The 15,603-nt window shown below is 40.3% G+C and overlaps 2 protein-coding genes across 24 annotated transcripts in view; both read right to left on the bottom strand.

Annotated features, from left to right (window-relative positions):
• Positions 1 to 3,012, bottom strand: part of LOC135485652 (ninein-like protein) — a 78,515-nt gene extending 75,503 nt beyond the window's left edge. For all 21 annotated transcript variants that reach the window (XR_010446593.1, XM_064767945.1, XM_064767955.1 and 18 more), the window contains exon 1: positions 2,840 to 3,012. The gene's annotated coding sequence lies outside the window, so the exon portion shown is untranslated. The remainder of the gene's footprint in view (positions 1 to 2,839) is intronic.
• Positions 3,013 to 3,716: 704 nt separating this feature from the next.
• LOC135485654 (zinc finger CCCH domain-containing protein 14-like) lies at positions 3,717 to 15,469 on the bottom strand. 3 transcript variants are annotated; one of them, XM_064767976.1, is made up of 17 exons: positions 15,388 to 15,469; positions 14,948 to 14,990; positions 14,664 to 14,778; positions 14,158 to 14,198; positions 13,477 to 13,719; positions 12,709 to 12,956; positions 12,078 to 12,238; positions 11,695 to 11,795; positions 10,908 to 11,147; positions 10,283 to 10,449; positions 9,391 to 9,566; positions 8,574 to 9,005; positions 7,792 to 7,943; positions 6,274 to 6,434; positions 5,722 to 5,864; positions 5,163 to 5,178; positions 3,717 to 4,815 (listed from the first exon to the last, which is right to left on the bottom strand). In XM_064767976.1, exons 1-17 carry the CDS (start codon positions 15,421 to 15,423, stop codon positions 4,813 to 4,815), a joined length of 2,478 nt encoding a protein of 825 aa, XP_064624046.1. In that variant the 5' UTR covers positions 15,424 to 15,469; the 3' UTR covers positions 3,717 to 4,812. The 3 variants fall into 3 exon arrangements, with proteins under 3 accessions (XP_064624046.1, XP_064624045.1, XP_064624044.1); XM_064767975.1 differs by lacking the exon at positions 5,163 to 5,178; XM_064767974.1 differs by having other exon boundaries at positions 3,717 to 5,178.
• Between the last annotated feature and the right edge of the window lie 134 nt (positions 15,470 to 15,603).

Raw genomic sequence — 15,603 nt, forward strand, 5'->3', positions numbered from 1 at the left:
TTGATCCTTCATACTGGTATGACCATGAAGCCAACATAAGATTTTTGTTGTTGACACATTTGTCATAATAACTCCATCTCATTCGATTTCTATACCTGTTGAGGGGCAGCATACAGACTGATCAAAAGTAAATATGAGTAAATGAGAAAATAGGTCACCAAATGAAAAGATAATCTTTACATTAATTGGCGATCACGTTGTTGACTTTCTTGTTATTACATGTATTATTATTTTTTAAATACTTGCTTTCACACCTGACCCGAATCTCGATTCTTCTTCTAATGGTAAGGCAAATATTAATCCCTACTATATAAATACCCAATTCAGTCTTCTATTGCACAGTTGTATGATGCAAGTCAACAGTAATAAGGTATTCTGACATTTGGAAATATTATAAAATTCGCAAAGATTTAGACATTAGTCAAGTGTGTGACACAACTGTCCTTTGTGCAATACATGATGATTTTCCTTAGGATTAATAAGAAACATACCAAACTTTGTGCATGGGACGTGCCCTCTTTGAGATAGATCTCAAGAGTTAATGGGAACTTCATAACAAGACATGATTGAATATAGTTCAAGAGGGGTATGGTCGTGGCCACATCACAATAGCCGGTGGGAGGAATAGACCTCGTCACTGCCAGACGACTATGGCTGGGTTTTCTTAGTGGGACACATATTACTAAAAAGTTATTCATAACATCAATTGCAAATGGACTCCGAAATTGTGCATGGGACGTGCCCTCTTTGAGATAGATCTCAAGAGTTAATGGGAACTTCACAACAAGACATGATTGAATATAGTTCAAGAAGGGTATGGTCGTGGCCACATCACAATAGCCGGTGGGAGGAATAGACCTCGTCACTGCCAGACGACTATGGCTGGGTTTTCTTAGTGGGACACATATTACTAAAAAGTTATTCATAACATCAATTGCAAATGGACTCCGAAATTGACATTTTCCAACCTTCAAAGCACAGACTTGTACTACTGCCAAGTCTGTATGTCAACACGTTACACAAAAGGCCAAAGTAATACTATCATCACAACTATCTGTCTGCTAACCTGCCAACTGCTTTACAAACATCAGACACCCTTTCACAAAGGACTATCAAAAGAAATATAAACATGTGGTGAATGAATAGATTCACTGGTCTGCTGAAGACAATCTATCAATCATTGCATCCTTTCAAAACATACTATAAAAAAAAGATACTTAAACATGAGATTGAATAAAACCACCTGCACTATCAATCAATATTGCTGATCATAATTTGGCAGATTAGTGGTGAGATTTATAAACCACATCAATGTACAGATATAGTAAACATTATTGATTGCAGACCTAAGTGTCCATTAATTCCAAATTGGTTATTGATTTCTCTCATATTTAACTTACTTTGACCATCAGCTGCATTTATATTTGGCGTGAAAGAGCACTCAATCGGAAAGTATTTATGAAGTATCAACCTTGCAGAGAGATCAATTTGAAAGACATGGAAGGCCCTCATTCATTTGTATCTACGGTTCATTTTATATAAGTTAAACAGGGTGTAACTTCATCAAATGCCTTCTTTTAAAAGATTACCTGGGGCCTTATAAATTTGAATAAGCTAATGATATTTTTGACAGAAATTACCAATTGCAAAACTGTTTACCGGAGAGTGTAGGTCTGCTGTGCGTAAAAATCATAAAAGGCATACAAGGCATAAAAAGTTATCAAATCTACAGTCATAAATATAATACTGCCAATTTCGACTTCACAAGAATGTCCATCCAAAATGCGATTCTGATTACTGATAACTTTTTAGGTAACAAAATTTTGTGACTGGTCACTGGTGTTTTATGAGTTACAGACCACAGGATCTGTAAAACCATGGCATTACTCGGAAATTTTACAAAGAGAAACTTAATTGAGCCCTTCAATCAATATTATCAAGAGTATGTATAAACACAGAGTCTTCATTAATTCTTGATATTTTTATAGTACCAAATACATACATTTGAGGTCACCTGTGTTATTACCACCTCTAAGTAATAAATTATGGGTGTTTGTCACAGGTCTCAGATTAATACTCCAAATGATCCATTAGATATGCATTGAGTAGGGACCATTGTGAAGTAATGATTCATAGTAGAAGCAGCATTACATACTAGGTGTAAATATAAAGGGGTTAATTACTTCTGTTTTTCATCTCAACACAAAAAGCATGGCAATGGCCGGAGCTGTTTACTCCACCACTGCCATGCCCAGATAGGGAGATATAAATATTTTTCCGAGAACAGAAGTCTCACACAAAAAGGACTATAGATTGGCTGATTTTAGGTGGCAAGATGGCCTATTGCTACTGAATCCAGTATAATTTACATTCCCCGATCGGAAATGACGTAGTTTGATCGCATTCAACTATAAATCCATCGAACAGTGCCGTTTCTTTAGTCAACCGATGACCTTTTTTTGGGATGTAAACGGGGATTGTAAACTCGTTCCCTGAATCCAGTCTCCCAGACTACTCCTGCCACACGGCTGATCCACACCCATCCACATTGGCAAAGACTCGACTCACAACTGACAGTCATGTCGTCATTGATGACGATGTCGACGATGCGAAACTGAAAACTTGACGGAGCGTTGACATGTTCAAAGTTTTTACAAATTTCGAATTTTTACAAACCACCAAACAAGTCGGAACATATAAACCCTCCACACAGAGTAGAGGGACTGAGGAATGAGCAAATTTATCTCCATGTCAAAAATCACACCGGACATCCATCCGGCAATAGAATGTACATGAAACCCTGTGTAAATCAGTGGTGAAATGTCCTGTCAAAACTCACCAGCTGTTTTCTTCTTTTCGGAAGCGTTTTTATCAACAAATTGGTCAATGACAAAATCCAATATGTTAACCTATCATGTTGTTGAATAAAAAAAGATAAAAAATTGGACGAATTTCACAATAAACACGGTTTTGGACGGTGTTCTGATACCACTTTCAGGCATGCACGCTTAATTTAATTGGCCTAGCCTAAATGAGATGTTAGGCGCAACCTGATTGGTGCAAAGTTATTTCCTGATAAAACGGATAGTGCGATTGGTTTATCTACAGTGATTGACATTATACAAATGTAAACAATGACATGTGCTTAATAGAAAAGCTGTCTGCTAGAATCTCATCATCTACTATAAAATCCTAACTATGGGTTCCAGATGAAGTTACATTTCTCTCTCTCTCGTTGATCTTGTGGAACAGGTCAGACTGTGATTCTTTTTTCTGGTTACACAAGTCCGGGGGGGGGGGGGTTACAGTGTCTCAATTATGCCCTCCTTGCAGCCTGTCGAATCCCCGGTCCTTCCGGTTGATATCAGATATGCCAAAAGGAGATCCTGGATGGACAAGATTAAGTTGAAAACTGCCATACGGCAATTACAAATCCTCTTGGCAGCACACGAAAACAAGACTATGTGTTGAGTGGCAGTAGGCTGTCCCGAGATACTGACAAATTGACTTTCAATTCTTGTATTTCCTAAGCAACTGACAGTCGTAAACCCCCGAAATGGTGTTCCCAGCCGGAAATTCCAAAACAGAAACTGTTCTATCAAGAGCAGTAATGTTCCATCAAATGGTTTAATGTCAACTTTACATCAAAATTTCAATATTCTCAGGAATGCTCTCACAAACCTCAAAGAAGTTAACAATGACAGCTAATATGGAAACAGTTTCAGTTTATTATAAACTTTTCATGAGACAAAACATTCATTTTCCAACAATCATCGAGTACAAAATGTAGATACACATGTACAGATACAATAACATCACACTGAAAACAAACGTGTGACGACACAGTTGAGCAGATTTTACTATCTCCACAATTTTAATACAGTTACTGTGAAAGCAAGCCACAGGGAACTAAGGCAATGGCTGATATTTATAAAAGACTAGTAAATGCTTTTACTTTAAACTTCATGTACATTTACACTAGCCATCTCTGTAGAAAACTGTAGTAAAAGCATTTACTAGTCTTTATAAATATTAGCCATTGCCCTGGTTGATTTCACTCAGAAAATCCAATAAAATGTCTTGTTTCATCTGAAATTTCAAAGTCCAAAGTATCTGAAACACTTACTTTGCCAGAATTGGACAAAGCATGATCTAGAGCGTGCCATTTGAAGCAAAATACTGACAACTTTTCAAAGCTATTCAGGCTTTTTTTCATGAAATAGAGTGTCGGATCAACATTGAAAACACTGAAACTAAAATGTCACATGTTTTGACAAAATCAACAACAGGAAACTGAAACTTTATGAAAATTCCGAAAAACAGATCAAATTGTCTACATACATGAAAGCAGTCGAACTGAAGTAAAGCCATACAAGGTCTGTTTATTGCACGGACCTTACCAGAGATATATCAAAGTGCAAGTGAATAGTTAAAATCTCATTTAGTGTGGCACATATTAATCTTCTGGTGACTTAACAACAAAGACTAGTTGCTGAATTCAGCCAGAGTCTCTTAATAACGCAGTGGGTTCAGAAAAGTAGACGGAATGTCAGTACCAATTCATCAGAAAAAGTTTTTGATGTCAAGGAACAAAACTCAAATGTCCGGTAGCATGAATATGCAGCACAGGTTAACTGCCTTGAATGCCTCCACAAGAAATCCATGTCTGACCGGATCCTGAATTTAAGACAATCTCTTCATCAGCATCATTGATACGAAGTAAATCCGACACAATGTCGTCTTTCACAAAGTATTGTCCTCATACATATACGCCTTCAGTTCCTCAGGTCATCGGGTGTCAGGATGAATTTTTCACTGAAATAAATCAAAAGAATAATATCATTAGGTCTGAATTATAATGCTTTGTCTCACCAGGTAAAATATAACAGACACTCACATTTAGATACTATTTTAAAGGGAAGTTTGACATATTGTGGCACCAGCAGAGATGTAACACAGACGACCAACATATCAAGTCAAACATCATGCTATGTGTGAAACAAAAGCCTGCTCCTTCCTCAAAATGGCCAATGTTATGGAGACACTTGCAGTGCATTAGCCCAGTTTGAGGAAAGCATTCTAAATGCACTATACTGTGAGCATTGTCAAGCCATTCTAAATACAAGGTCACACGATTGTTCAATGTAAATTCCCAGGCTTACCAACTTGTCCGAGGAGCTGAGAGTGTTATGAACACAAGTGTAAAAAGAATGAAATAAACTTAAGAAGAAAGAAAGTGGGTTGGTTTATTAATAGCTTGAGCAGGATTTTGACTATATTACAAATTTTGCACTGTTAAGAAACAAGGGTTGGTGCTCCTCCTCGAGTGGATGTTCGGCAATTGAGCTTCAGCTTGTTAAGTGGAAGAAATGGTAGGCGCCCTGCCCAAGGACACACAGAGATTTGAAGTGGTGGTCTTTCCAACAGTTGAACCTACAACCTGCTTCATTACCAAGTTCATTGCTCTCGACACTATATCAATTGAAACTACAGTCAGAACAAAACAACCTGTCAGAAGTCGACCATTTGGACTACTATATTACAACTGACAACTTTCAACAACACGCCGTATTGAGGAGATCTCTTCCACAGCGCAAGAAAGATTATTATTTGAAAAGTTGCGGTCATTCCACCCCATTTTATTTGCCTTTGGACCTAAAGAGAGCTAAAAGGTTAGGGGGCAAAACAACCAGTCACCTAAGTTACCTCATTGATACCTACCGAAGAGTCTGTGAAGAACCAGATAACGGAGGAGATGGCAAAGCTGATACTGAGGTCCATTTCAGTTTGGCCCGGCTAGGTAATTCTGGATGATGAAACCGACATGCTCCTTTATTTGTACACGAGATTCCATAACGACAAGGCTGGAAGACAAAAGAATATCTTCAAATACTCATAAATACTCCTGGGTTGGAGAAGCAACAAAGGTTTAGGTGTCTTTCTCAAGATTAAACAGAGGTGGTCCTTCCAGGACAAACCCACAAAATCCTGCTTCAAGCCTAGCTGTCTTACTACTGCATGAAAGCCACTGAACTCCTTGGACTTTTAGACTGGAGATGTCTGCTGGGATGTAGCCTTAGCCATGAACAGCTCATCAGGCCAGGGCTTATCTTAAATTCTGTAGTATGAAAGCAACTCCCCTTGGACAGGATGCTGACCATCCTAGCTTTACTTCCCGCGCAACCTTGGTAAAATTTGAATTCCAGGGTCAACGGAAGCCACGTAGGGGTTAGGTTTATAGGTGTAGGCAGTGATCAATACTATTTGGCTTACCTTCGGATGACTGAAGGGACAATTCATATTCTTGCACAGGGGAAAGAATCGGCAGGTGACTTTATCAGGGCTGCCAGGTGTCATCCCAGCAGGTGGCGGTGGAGGTAACAGCGGTGGAGCAGCTTGATGCATCATTATGGCAGGAGAGGCTAACGACAGAGCTGAAACAATATAAGAATTCTGAAAAATGTTGCGGACATAGGCTTAGCAAGGATCTCCAGAGGGGTGCCTTAAGTTCTTTTAGGACCATTTAGCAGCAGTTCTCTGACCAATAAGGGTAAAATAACTCGACAACAGAAAAACAGTAGGAAACAAGAACAACAGTACATGAAACACAGACATGCTTTACCATCATCTGTCCAGTCTGATGTGCATAGAGATAATAGGAGCAAAGAAGGAAATAAATGTATCAAATAAAGTTGTATGAATGGATTAACATCGCCAACACTAGGGAAGGAATTTCAAAACAAATTTTAAAAGGAACGACAACATGGCAGAGAATCAAAATCCTAAATTGTGAGTGTTAAAACGCAGTTCCAAGGTCCTTGTGTTCCCGAGTTCCTAGTCCCTGCAATACCATGTGTTAGCAAGGGTGTTTTAAATACCCAATTCTGTTCTTATTTTACTTGGGCATTCAGATCTGGTGCTCTTTGGGAACACACAAGTGGTGGAAGTTTCACATAAAAAGACCACTTAGTAGGCTGAATTAAGAAAACAATTTTGATTGGGTTGCTTATTTTGCAGTCACCCACTTTTATTCGCCATCTTGGCAGAGCTATGGGGCTTGAACAATGTCCACAGCAGGCAGCAGGCTGTGTATTTCTAGAACCATATGCAAACATCGACTCAGAACATGCCGGAAGAGAGCGTTTTTACAGAGGAACGATTGAGGGACTCGGAACTCATGTATAGGACATGCTCAGAACAACGTAAGGCATGGACTTACATGTAAGAAATTTTGATTCTGTGGGGGAATAAATGTACCAGTAATAGGTAACGCAGAACTGTCAACAGAACCAGCGCTCAACCGCGCTTTAGGCCTTTTTGTCAGTCGTATTACCTGACGAAATTGCAACATTCTGTACATCAGCAGCCTCAAGAACTGGTGACAAATGCCAAAACAGACATCATATTTGAGGTGAACAAACATTAAACACTGTGAGACCTTGTGAAGAAAACAAAACCACCAGCCATGCTAAGAAAGAAAAGTCACATCCTTCCAGAGAATACTAGAATCTAAATCATGCTAAAATGTTACAGCGAAAAATTTGAGAAGGGAAGTTGTAAGAAGAGTAGGATGCACTACTACAGTAGAACCTCTCTATTAAGGACACCCTCCGGACTGACAAGTGCTGTCCTTACAAGAGAGTTGTCCTGATTAGAGAGGTCAAATTGAATGGAAACAACCAATTCGGGACAAAGTATAGTGTCCTAAATAGAGCGGTTGTCCTTAACAAATGGGTGTACTGTAAGGGAGGTTCACTGTACTATTATTAGCTCGAAATGATAAGAATTTACCTTGATGGGCAGCCATGGATGCGGCCATTGCTAGAGGATTCCTGTGACTAGCATGAGTGTATGGACAGGATGGATTTGAGCAACTGGCATCAAATTTACAGTTGGGGTGGATAAAGCGACACTTGTCTCCAAACCTACACTTGGGAAATGCTCTGAAATGAAAAGGTGGTCATATTGGGTGATATGAATAAAGACTAGCAAATGCTTTTATCTAAATCTCCATGTACATTTACACTAGGCCTTCCTGTACAAAACTCGAGTAAAAGCATTTGCTAGTCTTTATTCATGTCACCCATTTGCTTTGTCATGCTTGACAATCGTCTCTTAAATCTATATCAACTCACAGTTCCCCTCTCTGTTCTTGATAGAGTTGCCAGTGCAATCACCCAATTTCAAATATCACACCCAAGGGCTCAAGAAAATGAAAGATAATGTTAGGGTTCTACACCAGGTTTCCTTAAGGTAGGGAAACCCTTGATGTTCAAGAAGTTTTGCCAGTGTGCCACACATAATAGGGTGGCCAGCAATTAAAAGTAGAGTGGCCCTTTAAAAGCCTTTACAAAATTTGAGAAAAAGGTAGGGTGGGACATCGTAACAAATGGCCTTGTGGAGAACACAGAGTCCTCGAAAAAATGTCACTATCACTGTTTCATCCTAAATGCCAGTAGCAAATTTCACAATTACACATATTATCCAGTCATACTAAAAAAGCTTGATGCCACATGCTTAAATTTTTTAATCTCTCTCTGAAACCCCCCCTAAATGACAAGTCTTCCACTTACTTGCATTGAGTTGTGGGATGATGAAATGTACACGAAGCACCATTTTTACAGCTCGGCCAGAAACGACACCGCTCCGTAGGAAACAACATCTTCGGTCTCTTCACTGGGGACGAATTATTTTCCATCTCCATTTCACCTTCACTATCAGAATCATAGTTCCCCACACTCATATCTCGGTACCTCATTCCAGGATTCGGATCCCTGTATGTATTTGAATTCGGATCCCTATACGGATTTCTATTCAGATCCCTATATGCATTCGGATACAAATGAGAATTTCTGTAATTAGAGTTTTCTTTGGATTGTAACATGGCAATGCTGGGGAAGTCATCCTCCACTTCCATCGCTGCTTCCTGAGATAGTTTATCTGGGTCGACTCCGTCTAGCGTCACGAAGAATCTCGGACTGATCGGTCGTTCCGGCATCACGTATCTGGAAGGCAAATTAAGCGCATAGTTGGGTGAAAGAATCGACAGAAAGGTTGTTTTGATACAATGGCCTTGAAAATAGACAAGGAACACACTACCAATTTGACAACAACAAAATATCCAGTATCAAGAAATCAAGCCAGCAACTAACCTTGTCAAAAAAGGTTTTTGGTTTCATTGTGTACTTCATAATCTACTTGAGAAATAAATCCAGTGTGTCATAACAGACACAATAAAAGTTCAAACCACCGAAGTTAAGAACACAGTTCCTTGTAACACATACCAACATTTGACTATCTAAGCATTCTTGTCTTACCAGAAAGGCTATTTAAACTGAATGATAAGGATTGAGCGTTGAGGGCACACTTGGATTGTTAATCTTTACTCACTCTCTATTCTGAAGAATTTGGTTGAACTCTTCAAAACCAGCTTCTATGTCTTCATCCTCGAATTCTTCGTCATCTGCCTCTACAATGTCTACCTCCGGCCGGACCGGTTCAGGGAGGCTGGGGTATTGACCTTGGATCATACGCTGATTCAGGTCAGCCTGGCTCATAACAGCAGTCTGGGAAAAGAACAGAGAGAGGAGGTTAAAGGGTAACTCGTGTCAAATTTCACCATATAATGTTTAAGCGGTTTTTGACAAATGACTACGTCACTTTCTCATAGATCGGTAAGGTTTTCGAATCGAAACGCACATTTCTAGAAATTGATGGTTTAATCCCGCCCGGACAGCTCGCTTCGATGCCGTTTTCGTTGATGACGTCACAACATGAACATTTTCGCGGTCGCGGTGGTTTACATTCAGCGATTTTATAATAAATCTAATCAAAAATGGAAAATTTGAGCTTTACATTTGTGATCAACAATTAAAAACGGACGTATATCCGCAAAGTTGTAAATCACATCATAGTATCACTTTAAGTGTGGTTTCTGGCTTGACTGGTTCAGGGAGATGAAATGTTGACCTATTCAGGGCAGGATTGAGATAGAACAGAAAGAGAAGCCATCTTAAGATTATTGTGTGCGAAAAACCTTGTGGCTGAAATTTTTTTTGGTCACAGGATAGGATTACAGTAACCTTTGGTCACTCTGAAAGCGTTTAATGATGGTTTGACTTTCGGGCAAAATGAAGAAGAGTTAAATTTACTGCAACAGACTTCTCTTGCAGGCTATAAATTCAAAGGAACAAGAACAAGCGCGAGTGAAGAGTTCAATGGACCCAAATTTAAAATACGGCGATACCATGCCAAGAATGCAGTTTTCTCATCTAAGTGTTACCTGTGTTTGTTCTGGTAGTGGTACATATTCCTCTGTCTCCTGCACAACAAACTCCTCTTCCCCTCCTTTTGAGAAGTCTTCGTTAGGATTCAATTCTAAGTATTGGAAATCTGATGTGTTCCTCTGCTTGAAGACGCGTATGTCCTGCACATCTTCAGGGGTGTATTCTGTAAAGTGGACATACGATAAGCCCAACTGCTAATTACAATTCAATTGCTCAAGCAATCAGCAATTACATTGGGCCTCCTCTGAGTATCCAGACAGATTGAACCCATTGCTCCTCGTCTGTCACTGTGTGTACTTCATGTACCAACACAAATGCCTGGAGGAAGGCCTTGACGAGTCCTTTTTCAAATATCAGGTCAACCGTAATGTGTACGTTGGACCAGAGTGGTTATATAGGCACTAGAACAACGACTTTGAATAACATCAGAAACATCTCCTTTCAGGGGCGTTGTTTCAATAGGGTACAGCAATTTTCATCAATAAAAGAAGACTTTTGTCAGTTTCAAGGAAAAGGCACACTTTAATGGAAATTAATGAAGAAAAAGCTGCCTTTGTGAAGGAAGACAAAAGGGGGGCCATGAAGGCAATTGCCTCTGTCAATTTCTAGCGCAGGCCTCACCTTCATATCTCTGTTGTTCCTCCTCCTCTCCCTTGATCCTCTCCTTGAACTCTCGGAGGATTTCCTCCCGTCTTGATCGAGATGTCAGAGGTTGGCTAGGCGGTGCTGGTTTGGATTGGATTTGAACCGGGATCTTGATCTGTAGTGATGCGTTTGGCCGTTTCCTCAACATCCTCTGAGATTGCAAGCTTTGTTGATCTGGTGGCGGCTCCTTTTCTTCTAGCTTTCTCAATGGGGCACCTGAATGGAATACATGAATATGTTACAGGGGGACTATAGGCAGGAGCCAGTGTGGTCCAGCTAAAGTTATACAAAGTCGCTGTGGGTTCTCTACCAGATCATCATACATCCGCCCTTCTTTCAATGAGGAATACTTTCATTACTAAGTCAAACACTAACCTGATCGAGTTGCCTCACTATGCGTATACATGTATAGTCGCCTGGACACTGCCAACTAGACCCCACCCCATAGCTCCAACGCGTCTATACCAGCTCACCATACATCAGCCCTTCTTACGAGGAATACTTTGATTACTAAGTCAAACCCTAACCAAACTAAGTTGCCTTACTGTGCATATCAGTTGCCAGGGTATTCCGAACTAGACCCCCTAGCTCCTGCTAATATTCCCCTAAAAAATGGCAAAATTAGCTGTTGGGCATTGAAGTTCTTCTTGGAGCTTTTTCAAAGAAAAAATGATCGATAGTTTGGTCAGTTGCTAAACCAGGAGAACCGTGTGTTGAACTTGAATCCAGAGACTTTGAAATCTTGACTCAGCTGAATACATACCAACGTCCTTCTTTGCCGCTTGTTCCGCTGACTTTGTGGAATCTCTCACCGCTTTCATCAGCAGTGATTTGTTCGCTTGACGAGATGGAGGCACAGCTGACCTGGAGAAGATATAAAACAACCTTGTATATTCTGGTATACTACAGTATTGATGGACCTTAGACTTTATATGAATTTTCATCAGAAATGCTGTAACATTTACTGCAAACAAAACCGTAATAGCCGAACGAACTAAACATCCATAGATCGTCAGTGAGACAGGTTGATACAAGCGACTTTGTATACCATTCCAAACGGGCCGGTCAGGGTTTAAAGGGTTAACCAAACCTTTGAAGTTGGTGACATAACTTGTTTGAGCAACCAGGCCCAAGTGGTCAACTCACTTCTTAGAGACTTTGACAGTGCTGGCAACCTTTCCGACCGATGGATGATACGGATCATACTCTTCTTCCTCCTCATTGAGCTGCAGATCCACTTTGCCAATCACTGATGATAAAGATGAAGCTGGCTTCCTGGTGCTCGATGCTACGGGTCGGGAATTCGCCTGGAGGAAAGATTTTTATTTTTAGGTAAAACGCAGCAAACATTTCAACATAAACAGTTTGATACACAGCCAATACAACCATGCACCAATGATCACGGAACAGTTGATCCAGAAAATGTTTGCACCATGCTTTATTTGCAGTTGCCAAAATTTTACCACAAAACTTTACATTTCATGTGTATATATTTTGCACATTTTACGATGTTAGACATTAAATGGCTGAAGTTAGACACTAGACACTCGGTCTGTTATTTGGGAACAAAGACGGCTATCCAAGAGAGAGTTCCACCTCAGAGCCCTGAAGCTTTGTATTGTGGTCAGGGTGGTGTCCTTAGCCAGTATTCCTCTCTATTCTTCATCAGGGAGCAAGTCTAAAGCACATGAGCTGGAGTCTATTCTCCATTCACACTGAGTGCAGACTCTCGTAAGCCTATTGTGTGAAGGTGTTTTCTTCCCAACAAAGCACTCACCCTTACATCAGCTTGCCCCCTTGTAATTCTAGCCCCTGCTCGCAAGCTCTCCTCTCTATCTGCAGCCATCGTTCCGGTCACCAATTCTCGCCCATGCCGGGAAGAATGTGACCTAGTTATGCTTGATCGTTCTGGCACTGTTACTAGTGAGGCAGTCTTCGATGGTCTCTCAGGTAACTGGTCTAGTGATTTTGATGACCTGGTTTCCCTAGGTCGTCTTGATGAACCTGATTTGTCATCTAAGTCTTCTGAAAGACATGTCAGAAATAAAAATTGAAAATTGTTTCTCTACTGACAGGATTATGTTTATTTGTACACCCAATATGACAAACACTAACCAAATAGTGTTTTTGTTAGTTTAAGTTTCTGTTCCTTTGATAAGGTACAAAAGGGTAAACAGGAAGGGGTTAGGGGGTCCAATAGGCAGTTCCCAGGTGACCCTTGGTCGGTCAAGAAACTGGGTCTGGTAAAATGTATGGATAAAATTATTTCCACAACAATTTTGAGTAGCGATGATGTACTACGAGACACCTGGTGGTCACGTAATGAAACTTCAACTGGCCCACCTGGCTCTGACCTAAGTCTCCCTAACAGAGACTGACCTAACAGGGAACCATTGCCTTTGAAACATTTCAAAAACACATCTCAGGCAGATGAGATTATTTGTGTCCTGGTCAAATTAGCTTGGCTTTCCAGGTCAACTTTGTCCTTTAGTTTTTAATGCATTTATTGTCACACAAAGACAGAAATATCTTCCCCTTTACTCACCATTTTCAGCAGTTATCTTAATCTCATCATTAGGTTTTGACTTGCCCCTCGTTGACGGCCCCTTCCTACTGTCGGAGCCCTTGTGACCAGGTGCCTCTTTCTTGGCTTGTGCATCTTTCTGGTCCTTTTTACTGGGAGGAGTCTTTCTTGGCGTGGTCTGTGTAGTCGACTCCTTTGATTTAGGCTTTTCTTCGGGGGCTGGTGGGTCAAAGTGTTTCAAGTCGGACTCCAAGACCTCATTATCTACAGAATACGCAAATATAAAAGCATACAAAACATAATAGTGTGTAAACAATTGGTGAAAAGTGATTTTGCTAAACAAGTCCAGGCAATGAGGCATACGAAACACAAGTCATTTAACCATTAAGCAGTTATTTCTCACAATCTGATGATACAGAACAGTACTACACTTTCCTACGCACACTTGGTGGACGACGGGATATTTGGCATGCAATTGTCAAGGCCTTTGTCTAGCTCATTTGCATATCTGAGGGACGTATACAATGACAGATTACACCCTTCATGGCCCTAGACCACAACCTGTAGAGGCCTGAAGGGTAGTATCTGTTATTGCCTGCGTCCCTCTCTCCCTCTCCGGTCGTCCACCAAGTGCAAGTAGGATCTTGGGGGTACATGCACCAAACGACTAAAATAGCACAGAGTATTTCACACATCACTTACCAGCAGATATTGACTGTAGCTTTTTGAGTAGATTGTCTAGCCTGGAAATATAATCAATGGTAAGCTAACCCCAACATGCCCTATAAAATAGGTCTTACCAAACCAGATACTTTAACCGGCAACAAGATTTTTCCAGTTTGAACAGAGACAGAGTCCTTCATCTACCACAAAGAAGAGATTTGACTTATTCAATCAAACAGTGTGGTATTAACTCATGGCTCAAATTTAAACAAGGCCACCGCTGCCATGGCACTTGACAGGATTCGGTGACCTGTGAAATGGCCTTTGTGCCTCTCAAATCTCTTACAAATTTTTCAATACTCAAAGCCAAAATGCCGCTAAAATAGGTGCCCTGATAATTTACAAATTCAAGGTCAGCTGGTAACTTGCAGTTTCGGCACTGGACACACCTGTTGAACCTATCCAACTTCTTCCACTGCAACAACATTTGATTTCAAGGCCGGATTTTTCTTTCTACGGTGGAGCAGACGTCAACCAATACATACCAAGATGTAAAGCGGTCAGTATTCTTCCCCAAGAACAAAGACAGATCATCACTCATCTGCTCCTTGGTCTTCTTGTTTGCCACCATCACCATGATATAGTCTGGTAACTCATTGTCTGAAGGAGAAGCATCAAGGAAAGTTTAGTTGAAATTATCTAGAACAACAGAGACTGTTTTACTGAAAGTGGGTGCGCTCTCCATTGACTCACAGCTATTCTGCAGAACTACTTGAACATTTTGGTATGACAATGCTAGATTTTATGACCTGAATATTTCTTGACTTACCAACATAAGAACCAAGGTCCATCAGCTTCGCTCTGATGGCGGACTGAAAAATAAATGACCAAAGTTCATTGCATGCAGGCATATGTAGTGACAGTCAGACACACACTGAGACAGTGAACCACAAAATACCTCATAAATTTTTTTTATCAAAGATGTCTAGCCTCTTCCTTCTCGAGCATCATGCTAGATGTCATGAGCAACTAACCATGTATGTATGTGCTCTATATTATGCAATCAAATCAAGCATGTGGTGGAAGTACATACAATGACACAATACATGCATCTTATCATACAACATTACATACATAGGACTACCATAGGCCTATATGGATAATTGACGGGCAAAAAAGCAACTTTCAGAGGGGATTCTCGGAATAATTGGGGCCCTTATTGACAGAATACAGAACGATGACATGGTTTTACACACACACTACACTCACCCTGATTTTGTTACTTATTTCGGAGCCAATTTCCATTTTAAATCGGAGCGGCAGCGTCTTTTTTTTCGAAGACAGCGGTGATCGTTCAGTTAGTCCACGATGTAATAACTTATGTGGCGATGATATTATTTTGGGATAAAAATGAACCTTATGAATAGAACTATCATGTAACGTCAAATGTATTATAGTTTGCTGAATATATTACTACTTGATAAT

The sequence above is a fragment of the Lineus longissimus genome, chromosome 3 (genome assembly GCF_910592395.1).
Source record: "Lineus longissimus chromosome 3, tnLinLong1.2, whole genome shotgun sequence".
In the NCBI taxonomy this organism is placed as follows: Eukaryota; Metazoa; Nemertea; class Pilidiophora; order Heteronemertea; family Lineidae; genus Lineus; species Lineus longissimus.

What these genes read in the sequence shown, in the direction of transcription:
- LOC135485654 (XM_064767974.1), bottom strand. Translation starts at nt 15,423, where the DNA reads ATGGAAATTGGCTCCGAAATAAGTAACAAAATCAGG. An exon ending in TAAGATAACTGCTGAAAATG is followed by an intron (nt 12,957 to 13,476) that starts GTGAGTAAAGGG and finishes CATGTCTTTCAG; the next exon opens with AAGACTTAGATGACAAATCA. An exon ending in CACTACCAGAACAAACACAG is followed by an intron (nt 9,567 to 10,282) that starts GTAACACTTAGA and finishes TTCTTTTCCCAG; the next exon opens with ACTGCTGTTATGAGCCAGGC.